The 22,100-nt window shown below is 37.0% G+C and overlaps 1 protein-coding gene across 1 annotated transcript in view; it reads left to right on the top strand.

The window, feature by feature from the left end:
• Nucleotides 1-452: 452 nt before the first annotated feature.
• Nucleotides 453-22,100, top strand: part of LOC136846258 (lachesin-like) — a 28,701-nt gene continuing 7,053 nt past the window's right edge. The window contains exons 1-7 of the mRNA XM_067117066.1: nucleotides 453-497; nucleotides 8,056-8,132; nucleotides 12,974-13,109; nucleotides 14,930-15,137; nucleotides 17,692-17,844; nucleotides 19,718-20,036; nucleotides 21,324-21,433. Coding sequence (XP_066973167.1) covers nucleotides 453-497; nucleotides 8,056-8,132; nucleotides 12,974-13,109; nucleotides 14,930-15,137; nucleotides 17,692-17,844; nucleotides 19,718-20,036; nucleotides 21,324-21,433 — 1,048 coding nt within the window. The remainder of the gene's footprint in view (nucleotides 498-8,055; nucleotides 8,133-12,973; nucleotides 13,110-14,929; nucleotides 15,138-17,691; nucleotides 17,845-19,717; nucleotides 20,037-21,323; nucleotides 21,434-22,100) is intronic.

The following is a 22,100-nucleotide window of genomic DNA, read 5'->3' as shown; positions in this document are numbered from 1 at the left end:
CGTGACAGGCAATATGCGCTTTCACGGTCCTGACGACGCTTGGGACATCTCTGCAAACATCCTGCTGCGTCATAAATGCGCTAACACTCGCAAAAGTTCTGCAAAACACGAACGCTAGCCAAGAAATCGCCTTCTGACGATTCTTCCGCTGATGCTTTTAGTGCGATAAGAAAGAAATTGGCGATGCGCCGCTGGGTGACGCTTGTAAACAAAACAACAGCGTGATCTGTGAACTCCCAGCATCCCTCAAGGCACGTGATTTAAAACCTTTCACAAACTAGGCCTATAATTATTTTTCCGCAAATATTTAAAAAAAAAACATTTTGTAGTCGACATACCGTACGTCCACTCAGCACCCGACAGACAATTTTAGTCGACGTACGGTATGTCCAGTCGGCGTTTAAGGGTTAAATAGTCTTTGACATAAGAAGGGTTGATAGGATGAGTTGACAATGGTCACCAAAGATGAAGAATGTAGAATGGAGGATGATATGTTGGTGGGACTGATATATAATTTGGAAGCTTTGGAAGGAGGGAAAAGGAGAGAGTCAAACTATGTTCTGTGTCAGGGTGAGCCTACGGGTCGAGGAAGTCCTACAGCCAGCCTTTTCGTCCAGTAGGAGGGTAGTATTGTCAGCGGCAATTCCTTCCATTCATTTTACTGTACCTTCATTCATATTCTCTTTCTTCCATCTTACTTTCCATACTCTCTCAACACTTGTTTCATAGTGCAACTGCGAGGTTTCCCTCCTCTTATACCTTTCAAACCTCCATTACCCCCAGTTTCACTTTCACCACTGAATGACCTCTTAGGTCCCAGTGCTTGGCCTTTGGCCTAAATTTTGTATTTCAGTTTCACTTCGTACAGCCTTTTCAAAATGCTGTCCTCGAGTTTCACCCAGTGACCAAATGAAAACACAATGTATTTTCACTTCCAAAATTGCACACAAATAATCCTTCTCAACAGCTTATCTCTTCTGCCCATTATTCACAGTCAGCATTCACCCTTTTTCACTTTCCACGGAGCAGAAATGACCCAACAACATACCCTTCATAACTCTTCCCTCCTGCGTTCGTAGGCAACACCTCTTCCCTTCCAAACCTTTTCACTGCAGTGATTCTGTTACTTCCGTGCTTTCCTAACTCTGTGATTAACTTCAATTCTCCCCATACCATTAACCACTGTATTTCCTCCAACTTTCCATTTACCCCAAAATAACCTCACTCACTCCTCCAACTTTCCTTAACCCCAAATAACCTCACCATTCCACCAACTTTCCATCTACCCCCATATAACCTCACTGCTCTCGCTGCTGTAAACTTTCAGGCAGCTCCCTCGAAAAACTCTCAAACTGTTCCGCCAGTTTGATCACCGTTGATCATCACCTGGATACCAGAGAAGGGGAAAGCAAAACAGCGGCAAAAACCGAACTGAAAAGATAGCCTGTATTTTCTAGACCCAAGGCACCAAATTGACTCCTGGAAAAATAACAACATTCGCTAACGAGCCGAACATTTTCCAGTTCCAGTGCCTGAGCTCGCACTTACAGCTTCGTTGACCTTAAAACCCGGCAATGAAACTGCGAGGTATTTAACTTTCGTGCCGTCGCTCGGATTAAACTTGAGATTAAATTGTTTTTTGTTCTTTTCCTTATTCGCTAAACAGGACAGAGTGCAAAACAATATATGCAGTGGATGCTAATTGCTCTGCAATATAGACTTATCCATTGAAAACATTATGTACTTTTATTTCGAATGTCGATTAAACGTTAAATTTTAGACATTTCCGCTCCCTATTTCGTCGTCAGTTTGGAAATAAAGTTTGCTTTACAGACAGAGATCGAGAACGGACACCAGAAATGAATAAATGAACACATCCAACTAACACGAGGTTGGCAAAATCATTATGAAGTTTGAGCGCTGTGGAAATAATAGTGTCGAGATGGTCCTTCTGATTTCTTCACCCATTCTGTAGATGTTCTTCTAAACACAGACACGCCTTAGGGAGGTAGTGGCATCAGTCCACCTCACGCAGTGCGCTGTAGGCATCACTTACGGTTCTTTGCAGCGTTTCTTCGACCCCTAGCTGCAATCTCTTTCATTGCTTTTACTGTCCCTCCCTTCATATCCATATTCTCTTTCTTCCTCAACCCTCTCCTCACAATTGTTTCATAGTATTCCTCCTCCTGTTACACCTTTCAAACCTTGTGACTCAATTTACGTTTCATTGCTGAATGGCCGCATAGGTCCCAGCGTTTTAACCTTTGTTCTTAATCTTATGTTTCAATAAAACACAGACACATGCACACACAGACAGACATGCACGTCAACATTCGCGCAGGTAACGACGCAGACACAAAAAGCCGATTAAAAATGCATGAAGGAAAAATTTGACTCCTTGGAAGCAGTTGTTGTCAAAACAAGACTTTGTCTCGTCGTGTTTACCTCGGCGAAAGAAACATTCACCACAAAAATGCAGAAGAGGAAAACTGGAATTTCTGATGCCTATGGGCTGTAATTCTGCTCCTGCTGCTGGGGCTGAGCTTGTTTGTGTTGTCATACAGAAAATACTACATTTTCTGTCATGCGTCGCATGAAACAAAAGCCTCAGGATTTTCCCCGGTTTGATTTTCAGCTCTGTTTTTTATGGGTTTTGTAAAACGTGCTGTTACGATGCGTTCTTTCCGAATCTATAAACAATTAAAAAGTCTTTTGATCTGTATTCTTGAAATTCGTATTGATTTTCTTACCTGTTTTTCTATTATTTGATGCATGAATGAATGAAACCCCCTGCAGAAAACTTCCATAACATTAGTTGCCTCATACAACGGGCTAGAAAGCTCGTTAATAGTGTGTCAGAGTTCTTATTCACACCATCACTTATGGTGCTCGAATATCTTGAATTATGCACTCTTTCTCCCTCAATCTCTCCACATGACTGAACCATCTGAAAGCACTCTTATCTTTGCATTTCTCACCCTTTTAATCCTTCTCATGTCCTTTTTTTCATTTGTTCTCTAACTGCTCACATAAAAATACACACAGCAAACACTTGATCCTGACACCCTCTTCCCTATCTAAAACCACGGTTCTTCACCTATCTACCCTTCTGTCACTTGTCCTATTTCCATAAATAAAATAATATACATCTTCCCTGATACACTAAGTCATGTTATAGGCCAACCTCCTAGATGCTTTGAAATACCTATATTATTATTATTATTATTATTCAGAAAATGAACCCTATTCACATGGAACAAGCCCACAAGGTCCATTGACTTGAAATTCAAGCTTCCAAAGAATATTATGGTGTCCATTATATCCCATTACAAAGTAACAATCGTTCTTTTTAGCCATTCCATGGCAACTTTTCCTGTATCCAGACTTGTTTAGCCACTCAGGTACCCTTTCAATACATCTTTCCATTTTCAGGCTATTAATTGCCCACCTTCCATCCCCAACAGCCATTTCTACCAGTATTCTCAAATGTGCAGCAATTCCTTCCACCCCTGTGTTATGCCATACCACTCTGCCTCTTTACTATTCTCTTCATTCAACAACGGTTCCAGATACTCACCCCATCAAGCCAGAAATTCATTCTCTTTGGGTGATAACTCTTCATTTGCATATTTTATTCAAAGGTCCCACCAATTATGAACCTTTCTTATTGCGCTGACTTCCAACTTGTGTAATGTCTTGTCCTTGAAGTACTCAGACATATTTACCCCTTTTGTTATTTATATATAATTTTATATATATATATATATATATATATATATATATATATATATATATATATATATATATATATATATATATGAATGAATAATGTCTTTCCTGTAATACTACAGTGTAATATGAAAATAAGAAGGCCCATAAAACACTATTTAAACGTTGAAACCATATATTTTCTTGGGCACTTGTTTTTGCCCCTGTTATATACTATATAGAATATGGACAGGTGGAATATTACAATGGTATATATACAAAAACATGAAGGTGTGGCCTTAGGCCTCCGATGTTAAGGAGGTGGCGTTTCTTAAGAAGGAGGAGATGACCAAATTCCTAGTGGTTTTGGCCTCATTAGCTCCCCGTTTGGCGATGGATCTGGCGGTCGTTTCTTGGTCATCTTCTTCAAAGGGGTGCGAGGTTAGGTGTCAATGGCGTCCGATTTCCAATGTCCTCCCTGACAGGTTATATTGTTGGTTTGATTGATGATAGCAGATTCCAGCATCTTTCTTTTGTACGGATAAGCTACTCTTGAAAACCAACTCAAAATCAACTCCAGTTAATGACATGCCCCCTGTATTTCTAATATGTAGGAAAATTCCCGAACTCTCCGAGAAGCGTAATGTAGTTGATCTTTTGTGCTCTGTTATTCTTTGTGAGAGCGATCTACCTGTCTCGCCTACATAAATGTTGACAATTACTACACGGTATCTTGTAAACTCGGCTTCTTTGGTTTTAGTGTATTTAAGATTATACGTTTATGACGAACTCCGATGGATTTGGGATAATGGAAAATAAAACAATTATTAGAACTGAGTTGCTCGGTGGCCTTTTTGGATGTTTTCATCGTATGGAAGCTTTTTATTTTGTTGTTGAAATCTATTTGTCTGTTGTGCACAGGGACCTCTGTACCTATATTTTATTTGCTTTATTAATAGCCCTCTCGATAATGTGTGGTGGTAGAGCAGTTAGAAGAAGGAGGTGTTGGCGGATCGTGTTAAATTCTTGATCCAGGTACTCATTTGAATTATATCCTAAGTCCTCTGAGGAATAGGTTTGCATTACCATGATTTTTACGGAGACGTCGTGGTATACAGAAAAAATCCTGAGGAGACACAAAAGGTGGGTTTTCTATATACTGTAAATGCATACCTGTTCTGTTTTCATGATCAGTACATCTAGGAACGGCAGTTTTTCCGTCCTTTTCCCATTCTGTTTTAAATTTTATGGTCGGAACTAGCGAATTTAGCCTATTAAAAATTCCTAAAATCCCCCAGCTATTTGTCCCAGAAAGTAAAGATATCATTCACGTATCTAAGCCAGATCATGTTATGGGGTTTGATAGACGACAAAGTTCTGTTTCGTGAAAATATTCCATGTACAAGTTTGCCAGAATGGAATATTTCGAAACAGAACTTTTGTCGTCTATCAAACCCCATAACATGATCTGGCTTAGATACGTAGATGATATCTTTACTTTCTGGGACAATAGCTGGGGGGATTTTAAGGAATTTTTTAATAGGCTAAATTCGCTAGTTCCGACCATAAAATTTAAAACAGAATGGGAAAAGGACGGAAAACTGCCGTTCCTAGATGTACTGATCATAAGAAAACAGAACAGGTATGCATTTACAGTATATAGAAAACCCACCTTCGCTGTCTCCTACATTCATTTCTAAGCTACCACGACGTCTCCGTAAAAATCATGGTAGGGTGCAACTTATTCCTCAGAGGACTTAGGATATGTTCAAATGAGTACCTGGATCAAGAATTTAACACGATCCGCCAACACCTAACGCAACTGCTCTTATCCACCACACATTATCGAGAGGGCTATTAATAAAGCAAATAAAATATACTACAGAGGTCCCACTCACAACAGACAAATAGATTTCAACAACAAAATAAATTTTTCCATACGATGAAAACATCCAAAAGGCCACCGAGCAACTCAGTTCTAATAATCCTTTCATTTTCCATTATCCCAAATCCATCGGGAGTTCGCTCATTAACGATACTTAAATAACAAAAGGGAAGAATTTGGAGTTTACAAGATACCGTGTAGTAATTGTCGCGACATTTATGTAGGCTTAGACAGGTAGATCGCTCGCAAAGAATAACAGAGCACAAAAGATCAGTACGTTACGCTCGGAGAGTTCGGGAATTTTCCTACATATTAGAAATACAGGGCATGTCATTAACTGGAGGCGGAGTTGGTTTTCAAGAGTAGCTGTCCGTACAAAAGAAAGATGCTGGAATCTGCTATCATCAATCAAACCAACAATATGAACCTGTCAGGAGGACATTGAAATCGGACGCCATTGACACCTTAATCCTCGCACCCTTTGAAGAAGATGACCCAAGAAACGTGACCGCCAGATCCATCGCCAAACGGAGCTAATGAGGCCAAAACCACTAGGGAATTTGGTCAATCTCCCTCCTTCTAAGAAACGCCACCTTAACATCGGAGGCCTAAGGCCACACCTTCATGTTTTTGTATATATACCATTGTAACTTTCCACCTGTCCATATTCTACCAGTGAACAGGGGCACAGAAACAAGTGCCTGAAATATATGGTTTCAATGTTTAAATAGTGTTTTATGGGCCTTCTTATTTTATATATATATATATATATATATATATATATATATATATATATATATATATATATATATATATATTGTATGTGTGTGTGTGTGTAACTGAATCACGAAAATGTGGAACGTGATGAATATATAATAAAGTTTTAAAATTCACGAAGGAAAGAGAAACACTGGCCTGCTGCGAGGTCTTTCTGACTGGCGTCCTTTACGAAGCCTTGCAGCACTCCAGTGTTTTTCTTTCCTTCGTGGATTTTGTCTATAAATATATATATATATACATATATATATATATATATATATATATATATAGCATATATATATATATATATATAATCATGAAGCTACAAATGTCGTTTAATATCCAATTCACGCTACTGGTAATATCCTGATGGGGAATTAACAATTAAGAGGAATTTTTAAGGGTGTTGATCCATTTATCACTTCAGTGATAATTTATCGGGGATATTCCTGAAGTAGTGTGAATTGGATATTGAGCCACATTTGTAGCTTTCATGAATGTATATAAATCACGGTGATAAAAATTCACATATATATATATATATATATATATATATATATATATATATATATATATATATATATATATGACTATTTATCACATCATGTGATTCATATATAACAGAAAGTATAAATGTCTTAATATCTAATTCATTGCTCTACCTCGGAAATAATATATTGGTAAATATATACGAAAATATATTATTTCCGAGGTAGAGCGAATTGATATTAAAGGACGTTTGTAGCTTTCTGATTATATATATATATATATATATATATATATATATATATATATATATATATATACTGTATATATATGAAAAAAGGCATATGGTGATACAGTGCATAAAATTTGCTACAGAATCAAATCAGTGTTCAAGGACTTACTGGGGCCCCTAGAATTGTCGGGCCTCTGGGCAACTGCCTAGGATGGCCATGAACTGAGACAGCCCCAGGAGTTATTAATGTTGCTTTCACTAATGTCGGTGTGAGTCTGTGTGTGTAAACAAACCACCTCAAGAATGGATCAATGGCTTTGGACAAATCTTTGCCAAAACATTACCTTGGGGACTACTTGCAGATGGTTAACTTTGGTGGTTAGTGTGCGAAGATTAGTAGAATTTATGACTTTCTGGGGTCACATTATTCAGTTCAGTCTTGATGAAAGTAAATAAAAAATAAATCTCTAGGAAACGTAAATTTAAAAACTCCCATTATCAACGAATTTGGATGAGAGGCTGGTCTGCCTGTTCGTCTTCTTTTTAGCTGAATTACGCAATAAAATAAGCGGGGATTTTACGAAAATTCAACCAGATGTGGACATAATCATACCTACAAATTAGCAGGCTTTGAGAGCAATCTCCACTCTGATAAGGGAAACTTTTGTTGGGAGCATTTAGAAGAAGGAGATCTCGGCCATTGGCAGAGTCTGTGGTCTCAGAACACTTATTATTATTATTATTATTATTATTATTATTGTTATTATTATTATTAAAAAATATGCAGACACTCATACAGAAAAATTCCTGAGTGTCATCACCTGCAAAGTACTACAGAATTCTCATGAGTAAAAAGAAGAAAGGGAAACCACAGAGTAAAGCAACTCACATAAGATTAAGCAAGCAATATTTAACGACCAAACATTACCACCTTCTGTCGTCACAAGCACTGCGTAGACAGATTAAAGTGTGCTCTCCCTTGCAGGTGTCAGGAGCCATAGCCGTTACGCCCCAAGGGAAGATGAAACTAACCGCTCTAGACACCAGCTTATTTTTTGAGAGGTAAGAAGAGAAGTCCATTTTTCAAGGAAGGCTAACACACACGGACTGTAATGTCAATTTGACCCAGTCAGTAATAGTGTAGTAATTTTTTCGCAGTTATATGGACTCAAGATCCTAAATGCAGTCACTAAGTAGTATAGTACAAATTAACAGCCATGAACTGAACTGTAACATTGTGTTAAAAATTCTAAATAGTAGTCAAGTTTTCATTTGCAATCATGTGATTGCAAGATCCTAAAATACAGCCACTAAAAACAGTAGAATCACCTAAATTAACAGCCATGGATTAAAACATCCCAACTGCAGGCACTAAATAGTAGTCAATTTTTTCCACTTCTGAACATAATCACTAAACAGTAGAGACATGGACTGGAACATCCGAACGTAGTCACTGACTGCAGTTGTACGGACTCCAAGATCCTCAATACTGTCATTATATACTGTAGTCACTTTTAGGCAACTAAACTAATGTGCAGGGACTATAACTTCAGGAATGAAGTCACTAAATACTGTAGCATAGTCACTTTCTTGGAGTTATATGGGCGCTAAGATCCTGAATGCAGTCACCAAATAGTATAGTAAGTTTTCACAATCATGTAAACTGGCATGGTCCTTTACATCTCAATGCAGTCTTTAAATAGTAGTCCCATTTTTGTTATTTAAGAGGCATGGACTAAAATCCTGAATACACTTCGTAAATTGTAGATCCCCATACATATTTGAAATTTATAATTTTTTTTTGTGTTGGGACAATTAAGCATTGACAGAGCCGTTAAAATTTTAAGTGAATTTGAACAAACGTCTTAGCATTTTTTAAAATTAAGTTTTGGGTAAGAGTAAATAGACTTGTCTCCTAAATGCAGATGAATTTGTATTGGTACAGTTTTGAATGTAAGATATTGGACAAATATATTTCAGATGAAAGTAAAAAGACAAATTATAAATTGCTAAAACTGGGTTAATTTACCCAGTTTTAGCAATTTATTGTAGGTTTGTCTTTTAAAAAAAGACCATTATACAAAAACAACTTTATCACTTCACACTCATATCTTCTCTTTAGAAACTGGAGAGAATGCAATTACCATTCATCTTGGTATTTAAGGAGTTAAAGCACTGGAACACTTAACAAAGCAATGGCTTTGCCATCACAGAATCAAACAGTAACTGAAAAGTCATGCATGCTCTGCAGACTTGCATGTAATTCATGTGGTGCTCTGTAGGCATTACTTGAGGTTCCTCGGCACCCTGCTGCAACCCCTTGCATTCCTTTTACTGTACCTCCGTTCAGATCTCTTTCTTTGTTCTTACTTTCCTCAACCCTCTCCTAACAATTGACTCATAGAGCAACTGCAAAAGGTTTTCCTCCTGTTACGCCTTTCAATAAACCTTCTTTACTCTCAGTTTCCCTTTCAGTGCTGAATGACCTCACAGGTCCCAGAGCTTGGCCTTTGGCCTAAATTCTATATTCTATTCTATTCTGTTAGAAGTCTACCAAGTATAAGAGCGTTGTTTTATGACCTGAACAAGTCACTTACTTACTCGAACGCTTCTCGAATCTTGTAAGGCTGACCATATGCCAGCAGTTTTTTTAGAACACAATAAAATACAGAATTTAGGCCAAAGGTCAAGCGCCAGGACCTATGAGGTCATTCAACACTGAAAGGGAAATTGACGGGAGAAAGGTTATAAAAGGTGTAACGGGAGGAAAACCTCGCAGTTGCACTATGAAACAATTGTTAGGAGAGGTTGGAAAGTAAGATGGAAAAGAGAGAACATGAATGGAGGTACAGTAAAACGAAACGAAGGGGTTGCACCTAGGGACCGAAGGGACGCTGCAAAGAACCTTTAAGTAATGCCTACAGTGTACAGCATGAGGTGCACTAACGGCACTACCCTCCACGGGACCAAGTGGAACTATCACAGACTATTCTCCCAGGGATGATTCGAAGGACATGTCCAAGCCATATCCATCACCCTTTCATCATTATCTCATCTGCATGTGGAACTTCCATTAACTCCATTTCTAACTCCATCCTGCTACCTGATTCCTAATTTTCTTCTTAAACCTTTACTCCCAAATCGACAAAATATTTTAGATATCATTGTTTCCTCTTTTTAAATGGAGATGGTACCAGACTGAATATTTGAATTATTTTTCCTATTTCTATTGTTCATACTTAGTCAAATACAATTGCAATACAAAGGGAACTGTATTTTTCAGTTTTAGCTAAAGTTTTTTTGTATAAATATGGGGTCCATCCATAATTCAGCGGTTTAACTGTTTAACTGTGAATGTGGTGGTGATTGCTGTCTGTACTTTTCTTGGGAGCCACCCACTGCTAGGGAAAACGGTTCAAGGTTTTATACATGTATATATGTATGTATTTATGCATATAGAAATATATACATCTATCTATAATATATATATATTATATATATAAATATATATATATATATATATATATATATATATATATATATATATATATATATATATATATATATATATATATATATATATATATATATATATACAGTATATATACTGTATATCTATAATTGTAATAGCCACAATTACATATGTATCTGGTAAAAGTGACCAGTAGATATACACACACACACACACACATATATATATATATATATATATATATATATATATATATATATATATATATATATATATATATATATGTATATATATATATATATATATATATATATATATATATATATAATTTAAATAACTCATTCGATAATCAGTCCAGATATCAGCCTTTTCCTTCCTTTAAGAACCCCTTGTTACCTATATGGCCTTCAACAATATATTTCTTACAGCCAACAGTTTGAAGATTATTGCCAAAAGCTGGCCCATAGATCCTTAGCTGTGAAAATGAGAACCACAAGAAGAGTAAAGTAACCACACTTGTTACATTTTCCAAAAATCCCCATCGGAGGAGACACTGTCATTGGATCTCTTAAAATGACTCCAGAGACAATTGCTTGAAGCAGAGGCTCTTCAAACAAGTAAAAAATGAGCCGAAGAGTCTTCGACGCAATCGAGTTTTCTGTACAGCCGCTACAGCGTATAATCACGGCAACCGAAAATATATTTATCTTTCAGTGGTCTCGGTATAATGCAGTATGAGCCGCGGCCCATGAAATTTAACCCAGGCGCGGTGGTTGCCTCTCCTATATCGTTGTCAGAAGCACAATTATGGGTAACTTTAACCTTGAATAAAAACTACTGGGGCTTGAGGCCTGCAATTTGGTATGGTTGATGATTGGAGGGTGGATGATAAACATACCATTTTGCAGCCCTCTAGCCTCAGTAGTTTTTAAGATCTGAGGGCGGAGAGGAAAAAGTGGGAACAGAATAAAGTGCGGGGGGACAGACAAAACCGGCACAATAGTTTTCTTTTACAGAAAACTGAAAATTGTTGCCAAACATCTGGAAAACCTCTGTCAAGAGGAAATGCTGATAAATTTTAGAATATCACTCAACAGGACCAGCAATACAATCTATGCAAAATCACAATTACTGTTCCCATTAATTTCCGAATAATCATCAAGTGGTTCCTGACATGACATATCAAAAACCCAGTTAAGGAATAAACGCTGTTATCAACGATTTCAGTAACACATGTAGGGAGCAATTACTGTCATCAAAAGTATTAAAAACTAAATCAAGTGGCAATGAATACCAAATGGGATGTCAGAAATGGAAATAAAAATAGAACAGAATAGAATACAGAATTTAGGCTAAAGGCAAAGCGCTGGGACCTACGAGGTCATTCAGCGATGGAACAGGAATTGACAATAAAGAGGTTTAAAAGGTTTAACAGGAGGGAAACCTTCCAATTGCACTATGGAACAATTGTCAGGAGAGGGTGGAAAGGAAGATGGAAGAAAGAGAATATGAACGGAGGTACAATAAAAGCAATGAAAGGGGTTGCAGCTACGGACAGAAGGGATGCTGCAAAGAACCTTAAGTAATGGCTACAGTGCACCGCATGAGGTACACTGGCGGCACTATCTCCCTATGAGGGGAAAATAAACGTAAGTTGCACCCATGAGTATCTCAAAAGCTAAATAGTCAATTACTACAATAAAAAATAGGAGCCAAGCCAATGAGAACTTGAAATTCACATTCCAGCACCACCCCGAGGTGACAAATTCTAGGTTAGCATTCTGGAAAGGCCACTGTATCCAGAAAACGTGGCATGATCCCCTTTCCCATGAGGTAGTTCGGTCATAGTAAAATGTTTTAGGAGTGTGTTATTGTGAAATAAATTGCCAAAAAGTTCCCTAAATTTTTATTAAATTATTTATCTGAAAAGTTTACTAGGTTGAAATTTCCAGTTTTACTTTAGACACAAAAAATCAATGTCTGCCACCTTAGTGGCAAATTATAGGCAGTGCATCTAGGTGACATTATTAATATTTCCAAAGACAAAATTTTGCAGGAAAAACAGGACTTTGTTATAAGTTTAATTCATATCATATGATTTTTCATCTTTCTATATACTTGCAAAGAAGAATTTTTATCTAGTTGCTTGTCACAAGTCACTGAATCATTTGAACTTCCCTTGTTTTGTTTTACTTAAACCGTGGAGTACTTATGTAATAGCCATATGCGACACCACTCTTTAGTGTGCTGAAAAAAAAGCAGTAAAGTCAGAACAATTTTAGCTACAAAATAGCAAAACGCTGCTCATCAGCCCAAGCTGCTAGTAGCAAAGAAACACTATCTCATACAACGGTACTTCCACTGTGATAACTTGGTCATTGTCGCAGGTTGATTAGGGAATAATCTACTCTAAATCTGGTATATTTTGTAGCTATTCATTTAGAATCTTAACTAGTTCTTCTCCTTCTGCAGAATCTCACTACGGCCTGCCGATTCAAACTGTGACAGTCAATGTGGGACAAACGGCAAGACTGACCTGTTTTGTGCAAACACCTGGAGATTACAAGGTCAGTTTTCCAAACTTTCAACCATCTGAATAATCTTACAAGAATTCACATTTATGTTGTGCTACTAGAAATTTTCTGTTCTGTTTATTGTGTCCTTGATATTGCCATATCTAAATGGCGACTTCTTTTGTAGTCCATACACTCGTAGATTTGTAGGCCTACCGCTCTTTGCCATCTGAAATCTAGCTCATTAAATTCTTGCAAAGATTTCGCATTATGTTGCATGATGCCTGTACAAAGTAATATGGAAACTGTTTCTTTTATGTGTCTAGAACCCCTGTAAAAGGTTAATACACTAGCATTGTGGGTTCCTTGAGGTATTTTTAGATGTACAGTCAAAGACAAAAGCCCACCAGTACTCACTCACATTCGGAACTAGCCCATTGTACATTATAAAAGTAATGACCAGGGTGCACTGACAGAAAAGTGAATTTGAACGTACCTGATACCTCAGAATATATCACCAAGATTATTTTAGATATTCTGAAATTCGGGTTCTCTTAGAAAAGAGTAACTTCCACAGCACTCTGCATAAATTACTAAAGAGCAAGGTTTTCTATCTACTGAAGAGCAGTTTTCAATTTACTATCGTGCAGGACTTCCCATTTATTGTAAAACAAGGATTTCCATCTTTTTTGTAGCATGGGACTTTCCATTTGCTACAGAGCACGGCTTGCCATTTACTGTAGAACAGGGTATCCTATTTGCTCTACAGAAAGGCTATCAATTTACTCTAGAGCCAGGTTTTCTATCTACTGTAGAGTAAGGCTTCCCATATACTGTAGAACAGGACTTTCCACTTAGAGTAGAGAAAGACTTTGTATTTACTGTAGAGCAAAGTTCTCTATCTCCTGTAGAAAACATCTTTCCACTTGAAATAGAGAAATACTTTCTATCTATTCTGGTGCAGTCTTTTCTTTCTCTTGTAGAGCATGGATTTCCATTTACAATGGGGAAGGTATTTCAATTTTATACAGAGTAAGTTTTCCATTTACAGTAAAGCAGGACTTTCTATTTACAGAATAGTACGGCTTTCCATTTATGGAGGTCAAGGTTTTCAATTTACTGTGGAATAAGGCTTTTCAATTGCTGTAGAGAAGGTTTTTCAATATGCTGTAGGATAGGGTCTTGTATTTACTGTTGAGCAGTACCTTTTAATTTTACTGTACAGAAGGAATTTCAGTGCTCTGTAAGGTAAGGTAAGGTTTTCCATTTTCTGTAGAGCAGGTTATTCACTTAAATCATAGGGCAGGTCTCTTCCTCTTCATGCAGTGATGGACTATTCATTTACTGTAGAGAAGACTTTCACTGCACTGTAGAGTAGTTTTCATTTGCTGTAGAATGGGGATTTCCAGTTCCTTAAGAGCATGGCTGACCATTTTTTGTAAAGAAAGCTTTCACTGTACAGTAGTTTTCTATTTGTTGTAGAATGGGGCTTTCCAATTCCTAAAAGAGCAGGGCTGTCCATTTGCTGTAGTGAAGGGCATTCAGTTTACTAAAGGAGTAGGGTTTTCTATATACTGGAGAAGGGGGTTTCCAGTTCCTAAAGAGTAGGGCTACCCTTTTGCTGTAGAGAAGGCTTTCACTGTACCGTAGAGTAGTCTTTCTATTTGCTATAGAATGAGGCTTTCCAATTCCTAAAGATCAGGGCTGCCCATTTGCTGTAGAGAAGAGCATTCGATTTACAACAAAGTAGGGTTTTCTATGTACTGGAGAGGGGGCTTTCCATTTCCTGTGGAACAGAAGTTTCCAGTTATTATTATTATCTTTATTCTTGTTATTTTTACTATCTATTCTACCTGCTCTTTCTCCCAAACCAGGTGGCTTGGATGAAAAAAGTTACCAACATCGTCCTGTCGATGGGCGAAGCTGTGATCATCAGGGACCCCCGGATGTCCGTGCAGAGAGAGCAGAGGTCGACCTGGATCCTCACAATCACCAACGTCACTATCAAGGACCATGGATACTACACTTGCAACATAAACACTCTGCCCTCGACGTCCATCCACGGGTTCTTGAACGTCGTAGGTACGCGAAGAGCTAAAGGGGTTTCATTGCTTCTCTGGGTTCCTTACTTTCTGTGAACATTAGACATTCTGGGTTTCATACAGAGGTCCTGTCTTCATAAGGGCTGACCTGGTTTATGTAGTTTCTATATACATTAGACATTCTGGGTTTCATACAGAGATCCTGTCTTCATAAGGACTGACCTGGTTTGTGTAGTTTTTGTGGACATTGGACATTCTGGGTTTCATACAGAGGTCTTGTCTTCATAAGGACTGACCTGGTTTGTGTAGTTTCTGTAGACATTAGACATTCTGAGTTTCATACAGAGATCCCGTCCTCATAAGGACTGAATTCAATCAAGTAGTGCTGCTTGCTTAAGCGTGCTTTGCTATGTTAACTCAAAAGAATGGTTTGATTACGAAAGCCTCATTTCCAGCCATGTTGCTCTGGTAAGGGAATGAATGGAGCTGAGAAAGTATGTAGTTATAATAATAATAATAATAATAATAATAATAATAATAATAATAATAATAATAATAATAATAATAATAACACATGTTTCTATGATTTGTAAAGCTAGTTCAAGGGCATCAAATGCTTGTACAGTGTAAAACAAAAAAGAACAGAATAAAGCAGCAAATGACAGGATTAGTAAGTAATACTGACATTACAAAAGGTGCATCTAAAGCATGTGCAATTAACTTTGAAATACAATAATTGCATGAATAAACTGCAGGGACATTACAGAGTGAGATTATTACGAAATATAAAACAGGAGCCTCGAAGCTAAAATGGGCGATCTATAACCATTACGTTAATATCAATTTGCAATGGGATATCGAGTATATAAGCCAAGCAACACTGATGAGAGTGCAATACTTATGTGAGGTTTCACTGTTATCGTTTCGTGCAAACTGTAACTAATCTCGCCTTCATTGTTACTGCGTGAGCGTTTGTTCATCGAAACGGAGATGGTGGAGCCGTTACAGAGACGAGTCCTATCTGCTACTACTACTACTACTACTACTACTACTACTACTACTACTGCTTCGCTTGTGTCTTCTTCTCCTTCTGCTCAAAGAAGTTGATGAACTCTAGCGAGATTCCAGATTCTGATCTTTTATTAAAAAAAATTTCCCTATGTTAACCAGGATTTGGGTTTATAGGACGAAAAGATAACCTGAACGGTGATTTTTCTTCTAACTATGAATTCCTCAGGACCAAATCCTCATAAAATAGAACAGAATATAGAATTCAGGTCGATGGCCAAGTACTGGGACCTATGAGATCATTCAGAGCTGAAACTGCAAATTGACAGTAGAAAGGTTTGAAAGGCGTAACAGGAAGAAAACCTCGCAGTTGCACTATGAAACAACTGTTAAGAGAGGGTGGAAATTAAGATGGAAGAAAGAGAATGCGAATGGAGGTACAGTAATAGGAATGAAAGGTACACTGCCAAGAACCTGAAGTAATGCCTACAGTGCACCGCATGTTGTGCACTGACGGCACTGCCCACTTATGGTATAACTCCTAATCAGGATAGAAGCTATGCTCTTGTAAACTAAGGGACACAAAATCTGGGTTGATTTCGTATCTGTGCCCAGAACCTCAATTCGAAGGGAAAATTTACACCATTGTTGAAAACAGCTTAGACCTCTCTTGACGGATGAGTGCACATGCTCACTGGCTCCCTGCCTCTAACCCTAAAAGAAACAGGTTCGAATCCTGTCAGGTTAGGGGGACTTATTATAATATTAATTCCCTTGAAGTGTGAGTTATACGAAGGTAGAGTGCATTCTGATACTAATGGATTATTTGTGAGTTAATGTCTGAATATACGTGTGTGTGTGTACATACATATACATATACATATACATATATATATATATATATATATATATATATATATATATATATATGTGTGTGTGTGTGTGTGTGTGTGTGTGTGTGTATGTGTGTATTTATACATATATTGTGTATATATATATATATGTGTGTGTGCATGTATTTATATATATATATATATATATATATATATATATATATATATATATATATATATATATATATATATACACAGACATATATATATATGTGTGTGTGTATTTATCTATCTATCTATCTATATATATATATATATATATATATATATATATATATATATATATATATATATATGTGTGTGTGTGTGTGTGTGTGTGTGTGTGTATAATTGCAATAGCCACGACAATGCCCTCTTAACTTCTCGAATTCTTTACGCTTTTTGGATACGCTTGTCACTGCAAAGCCTTAGATCCAAGTATTTGAGAGATTTGCGGGTTCGTTTCCGCTACCGGACATCGTAGTTCCTTCCAGATTTCTTGCACTTGGATCTAAGGCTTTGCACTGACAAGCGTATCCAGAAAGCGCATAAATTTGAGAAAATAAGAGGGCATTGTGGCTGTTACAATTATTTATGTATCTGGTAAAAGTGATATTTAGTAGACTATATATATATATATATATATATATATATATATATATATATATATATATATATATATATATAAAACATATAGAAACCCTGCCCTTCCAGAACCGCCAGTGTTGGACGACAAAGACGAGGAGCTGTGGGTGATGGAGGGAATGAAAGCAGTCCTCAGCTGCTCCGCCCACGGAACCCCAACCCCTTCCTACAAGTGGTTCAGAGAAGACTACAGTCGGATCAGGATCAATTCCTCCGCGTACGGTGAGGTTATGGCTGGATGTTTTATCTCTTTTCTTGATTTTTTTTTTATATTTACCTTTATTCTTTCTTTTGGTCTGCGCGTAATTGGTATTTATTTCTTCTCTGTTGATTTATTAAAATAATGACCTTGTGTATAATAATGTATACATACACATATATATATACAGTATATGCATATATGTATATATATTTTTTTAAATATAATAAACATGCAGACAATAGTTATATATATATATATATATATATATATATATATATATATATATATATACATATGTATACACATATGTATAATATATACATACATATATATATATATATATGTATATATATATATATATATATATATATATATATATATATATATATATACACACACATATTTCTCCATATAAAATCTCTTGCCTCTCACACCATGCCCCATAGATCTGTTGCAAATTGTAGTAACGTGTGGTTTCTTCAACCTCTAGTGTTATCCATACACCCACCCATCTTTTGATATGATATAATTTTATTCCATATATATTGCGTTGTGCAACCAAAAGGAGAGGAAACATGAATATTTTTGCAATGAGTAAAACTCATAAAGAATGGGCTGAAGACATTAATTATGCAATCTAGCATTTACATAACTGGAAACATTTTAAATCTTCTGTTGGATGATAAATTGATTTAGCGGATTACATTAGCCGGGAACAATAAACAAACAGTTCTTTCCAAAACGTCAGCCCAGTTACGAAAACTGCACATTAATTCTTCGTACATTTTATTTTTCTCCCGGAGGGGGTAGTACCGTCAATGCACCTCATGCGGTGCACTGTAGGCATTACTTAAGGTTTTTGCAGCGGGCCTTTGTCCCCTACCTGCAATCCCTTTCGTTCCTTTTACTGTACCTCCTTTCACATTCTCTTTCTTCCATCTTACTTTCCACCCTCTCCTAACGATTGATTCATAGTGCAACTGTCAGACCTTCTTACTGTCAATTTCCGTTTCAGTGCTGAGTAACCTCTTAGGTCCCAGTGCTTGCCCCTTGGCCTAAATTCTATATTCAGTTCAATTCAATTCAATCATATTTATTTTCTGGCAATAAAAGAGTTCACTTGTTTAGGAGATGAGGGCTGCTGAATCTTGGAATTTCCTCAGGCCGAACTGACCTCAATGGGCGTTCGTCTTTCCGCTGTTCTTGGGCAAATGACGACTGACTGATTGGTGAAAAATTACCTGGCGTCATATTGACAAATGATGATAAAGTTATGTTGACAACGATAAAGTGATATTGACAAATGATGCTAAGTATACTGACAAATGATGATAAAAGTTATATTGACAAATGATACAGTTATATTGACAAATGACAAAGTTATATTGACAAATGATGATAAAAGTTATATTGACAAATGACGATAGTGTTATACTGACAAATGATGATAGTGTTATACTGACAAATGATGATAACTATATACTGACAAATGATGGTAGTGTTATACTGACGTATGATGACGTATATTGACAATTGATGAAGTTATATTGATAAATGATGACAAATTTACACTGACAAATGATGATAAATTTATACTGATAAATGATGATAAAGTGTATTGACATATGATAAAGTCCTGTACACGTTATTACGTTATATATGTCGTCACATTGGGGTGGAGTGTCCAGAGGAGGCAAAGCCACACCTTGGCCAAGACAGGCAACAGTGTTCTTGTACGGGTTAAGTTAGAATGCATCCCTGTGGAATTATATCTTTGATCTGCTTTCAAGTAGGCCAGGACTCTTGTAAATAGCATGTGCAGCCTCTTTTGACTGTTACCCACAATTGTTACTAAAAAGGAATTTTGACAATTCCAACTTCTCTGTCCCTCAGTTCAAAGTTGGGAGAAAAGAAAGCTTATACTGGAACACGTAAACCATCAGACCGCTGGGGGATACATTTGCATCGCAAGCAATGGCTATCCGCCATCGAAGAGCAAAAGAGTCGTCTTGAACGTGTACTTCGCGCCTAAGGTCAGGGGGCCTGGCAGCCAAATCTGGGCCCATCTTGGGCAGGCAGTGAGCCTGACTTGCCTCTACGCCGCTTTCCCAGATCCTAATGTCATGTGGATCCTGGAGAATCATTTGGGACTACGACGTCTTACGGAAGAATACTTCACCAATACTATACAGGATGGACATCCACCTTACACGTAAGTTTTCATTAACTTCCTGAGTGTTAGCATTTACTGCACATTGTTGAATTTTAGTTACATTAATTGATACAACATATACATCAGCATTATAATTACAGTGGATTAATGGTTATAATGATAAGGGATTTTGAACATTCTAATGTCTGATAAAGGAGGAAATGTTAGTTTAAAAAAGGAAGAGTTTGTGTGACTCATTTGTTTACTAAGAAACAGTCATGATATAAAAGAAGTGTGTGGCATACATGAACCTACAAAAAAACTACTGATACAGTTGATAAATAGGATTGTATAGTACAGTATTACAGAAGATAAGTTGTTGATACGAATTAAAAGTTTTTATGACAGAAGCAAAAGAATATGTAGACAGGAGAATGTCTGGTTTGGCATAAAAGTGTGTCTGAGACCAAGTATTTGTCTCCATGGCAGTTTAACTGCTGAAACTAGTGAGCTGCAAAATGTAAGTATGATGAGAAAGTTGCTAGTAAATATGAGTGAATACCAGGAAGAAGGGGCAATTAATGCTAATATGGATAGACACAGAATGGAAACAGTAGGTGAGAGAATAGAGGAGTTAAAGCATATGATCAGCAAAGAAGGCAGCAGAGCATATGCTAAGGGTGCATCCACACTACAGTCATTAAACATATGTCAGCATCTTATCACATATCACATTCAGGTTGAAAAATGTCAACTCCTGTAAGCGGGGAACAATTCTTTGACCGATGCTGTTTAATCACATGAAGCACTGGTCAGACTTCCAATAAGCTGTTAACTTGTATTCCCACTTTTGTGATGTGTGTGAGTTAAGTAGCCTACTGTAGAGTGGGCGCACCCTGAGGCTTGGGAGGAGACTGCACAAGCCAATGTTGGACTTGAAGAGATTACAGAACAATTATCCTTTGCTAAAAGGACTCGCAAAGTGTGTAATGTATGTTGAATACAAATGAAGAAATGGAATGGAATGGAATATGAAAATTAGGCCAAAGGATTAAAAGGTTAGTGTTGGGGAAAAGATGGATTAGATTGTTTTGAGCTAATTTGGTCATTTGCAAAAATGGAGGCTGGGAGATGATGATAAATTATTTGAGGTTATTCAACGCTGAAATGGAAACTAACAGTAAGAAGGTCTAAAAGGTGTTATGGGAGGAAAACCTTTTGCAGGTGCACTTTGAATCAATTGTTAGGAGAGGGTGGAAAGTAAGATGTTGCTTGTTGCTCCCATCTGAATGCATATGACTGGAACCCAGTTCATTAATTTTCCACATAATGTTCCTTCTTTCCCAGGCATAATATGACTTTGCAGATTAGAAAACTTACTCCAGGGGATTTCGGGCGCTACACTTGCTCGATAAGAAACAAGGAAGGTCAAGGCTCCTACACCACAACTTTAAGAGGTTAGGACTTTCTTTCTCCTTGTATGACATTCTGTCTTCTAAGGTTAACGTTTGCTGTCTTGTGGTTTTTAACCAGTTTTTCCTTCCGGTGTTTCATTGTGACATTACTTTTCTTCCATCCTTTAACTTGCTTTAATCCAGCGATTAACTGATTTATTTAAAATGTTAAACTGTTGTCCTTGTGTAATGATATTGACGACAAAATCAGGCGACAGAAGAAAACAAATATATTGACAAAACTTTTTTCTTGAAATTAGAATGCCCCTTTGCTTAGATCCACTGGGGTACAATAAAGCCCACTACATACAAATATATATACATAGACTGGAATTACAATTTCTATTAGCATGCAGAGTATGTGTTAGATTGTGAAAGCAAGCAATAAGAAAGTTAACCTATATAGTAAGACACAGCTGAACTTCTAAGGAACTTTGGGCTTGATATTAATTTCCAAAACCCTTTGTTAAAAGAATGGCATTCTATACTCTAAGAGCGACTCATGTGTGTGCTTGTATAGTAGAAGAAATTCTCTTGCACTCAGTTTATACAGTAGTCTGGGAATAACAGCTTAGGCCGTTCTGAGTCTTCACTGTGTTGCCTTGGGATCCTGTAAGAATATTACTGAGCACTCCATGGTGTGAGGAAAGGTAATTCTAAGTAAGAAACT

Source organism: Macrobrachium rosenbergii, chromosome 15 (assembly GCF_040412425.1).
Source record: "Macrobrachium rosenbergii isolate ZJJX-2024 chromosome 15, ASM4041242v1, whole genome shotgun sequence".
Taxonomy (NCBI): domain Eukaryota; kingdom Metazoa; phylum Arthropoda; class Malacostraca; order Decapoda; family Palaemonidae; genus Macrobrachium; species Macrobrachium rosenbergii.
Note: the sequence above shows the minus strand (reverse complement) of the source record. Positions and strands in the feature narration are given on the sequence as shown.